The sequence below is a fragment of the Lissotriton helveticus genome, chromosome 5_1 (genome assembly GCF_964261635.1).
Source record: "Lissotriton helveticus chromosome 5_1, aLisHel1.1, whole genome shotgun sequence".
NCBI classification, from domain to species: domain Eukaryota; kingdom Metazoa; phylum Chordata; class Amphibia; order Caudata; family Salamandridae; genus Lissotriton; species Lissotriton helveticus.
In genome coordinates this window covers 118283627-118286114 of record NC_136065.1, presented here as the reverse complement: position 1 = coordinate 118286114, position 2488 = coordinate 118283627, and the positions used below count along the sequence as shown (strand labels likewise).

Sequence of the window (2488 nt, the reverse complement as noted above, 5' to 3'; positions counted from 1 at the left end):
GGCCATCTCAGAGTGTTTTTTTAATAAGTATATCCAAAAAACACTGGAAGAGGGACAAAGTGTGTGCCGATGCATATGCAGGGATTTGCCGCCATATTTATTAAATAGCTTATTCTTAATTAATGTTTTGCTACATGAACAAAATGGCCATTTACAAATGATAAATATTAATAAAGTATGTGTGGGTTGCCTCACATATAAGTCCAAGCAAGTGGCGAGTTAGCTGTGTGCAGCTGCTGGGCCTCCAATTGGGGACAGGAAGGGGAGTGGTTTGCATGCCCCAGCTGAGATGGAACACAGGGGCCGTCTAGTGAAAAGAGAGGGACCTGACATCAGGGAGGAGTGAGAGATCAGCAGGAAAGAAGGAGACAGGGGAGGTCAGAAGAGATAATACTCCCTTATGCACCTGAGTGTTGGGACTAGGACTGACAATATTTTACGCCAATAGTCGCAAGAAGAAGAGGACAAAAAGACAATGGTTTGAAATGGGATGACCCAAAGCTCACTCTGAGTATAGGTTAACATATTAGCTACAATATGTTTGCAGATGACAAAAAAAAAAGCTGCGGGCAAGACCTAAAAAGGGCAGTGTGCATTTGATATCTGTGCTGAAGGGACAAAATTGCTTTGCCAGACAAATATATGTCTGACTTGTATTAAAATTCTGTTTATCATGATTACTGATGTTTACTAAATGGATGGCTTTACAAATGCACTCAGGTTTAAAACTCTTTTTTCATCTGCCTCTTTTTTTACAGGCTTTGCACTTTGGGACACTAGACTTTCAACCTCATACACATCTAACTTTTCAGACATGGCTCCTCTAAAAACAAAGCAGCTGATATCCCTCATTTGCTTTCTGTCAGCGGCCGCTTGTATAGCATTGGTCTACAATATCCATCGATGTAACCTCCTGTTGGAGTTGTTAAAAACACAACAACAGATTGCATGCTCCCAGAAGACTACCATAGTCAACAGCACCATCACAGCATTGAATGGCACTAGAACCTTTGTCATCGCAGCCTACTATGACAACAGAAGCCCAAACCTTGTGCGCATCATTGGGATTGTCCACCATGAGGAAACAAAGGACCTTTATTGCTGGTTTCACTGTCGATCCAAAAACAGCAATGTATCAATAATCAAGGCACACTTTGACATGCATTCAGATAGGTTTGGATCCCCTTATGGTACAGCAGATATCCTTTGTCCTGAGCCAGTGGACTGTGATCTGAAATATGTGTTGATTCATTGGTCGCGAGAAGGGGACTGTGAACACATACCTATGTTTGACATAAAAAATCGCCACCCAGAGGCCGTGTCTGCAAATTTTACTCTTTGCATTTCTACCATGTTTGGCAATTACAGCAATGTTCTACAGTTTGTGCAGTCTGTTGAGATGTATAAGGTGCTGGGGGTGCAGAGAGTGGTGATATACAAGAGTGATTGCAGCCCCTTGATGGAAAGAGTCTTGCACCACTACCTGTTAGAAGGCATTGTTGAGATCGTGCCCTGGCCAATTGCATCACACCTCAAAGTTTCTAAGAGATGGCATTATGATTTTGTTCCAGCAGACCTGGGCTACTATGGGCAGCTGACAGCCCTCAATGACTGTATCTACAGGAATATGTACCACAGCAGGTACTTACTGCTCGTTGACATTGATGAAATGATCATATCGTTAAAGTCCAGGGATCTAAAGAGCATGATGGCTCATCTTGAGGATAGAGGGGACAACATCTTCTACTTTGAAAATGTTGTCTTCCGCTTTGACGTGTTTGATTATACTTTCAACATTTCAGCCTGGGGTGGAGTACCAGGAACAAACGTGCTGCAGCACATCTACCGAGAGCCGCATAGAGAGGACAGGAAATCCAAGGGGAGAAAGATGATCATCAACCCAAGAAAAGTCATTCAGACGTCAGTCCACAATGTGTTGCACGTGAGTGGGGACATTGTCAGTGTTCCTCACAATACTGGAGTTCTTTACCATTATAGAAAACAATATCAGCCAAACCTGACAATAGATTCTCTAATTAAAGACACAACAATATGGAAATACAGCACAACACTGATTCATAGAGTTACAAATGTGCTGAAGAACCTTTAATAATGAGCTGAATGACAGGCTTGATAAAGAAATTAGAGTGTATTTATATGGAGACCATCTATAGAAAAATTACATCATACTGAATTATGTGTGTTCAGAAATGAAAGGACTGGTTGTTAAACTGCTTTCATTGGGTCAGTAACAGCTGTGTATACTACTGGAATGTTGAGTTTTAACCCGTTCCGTGCTCCCGTTGGCTGTTGGCCGACGGGAGCACTACCTTGCGGGTGCTGCCGTCGGCCAACGGCCAACGGAGCCCCACCCACTTAATAGAACGCCCGCATCGCGGCGGAAAAACCGCCGCGGTTAAGGCGTTAAATACAGAAGTGCCAAAATCTTGTGGAACAAATGTTGGGAACTAAAATTTTGTGAAGGTAT

The 2488-nt window shown here is 42.8% G+C and overlaps 1 protein-coding gene across 1 annotated transcript; it reads left to right on the top strand.

The window, feature by feature from the left end:
- The first annotated feature begins 814 nt into the window (after positions 1-814).
- LOC144753006 (beta-1,4-galactosyltransferase galt-1-like) lies at positions 815-2110 on the top strand. The gene has a single exon (XM_078640813.1). It carries the CDS (start codon positions 815-817, stop codon positions 2108-2110), a length of 1296 nt encoding a protein of 431 aa, XP_078496939.1.
- The last annotated feature ends 378 nt before the right edge of the window (positions 2111-2488 follow it).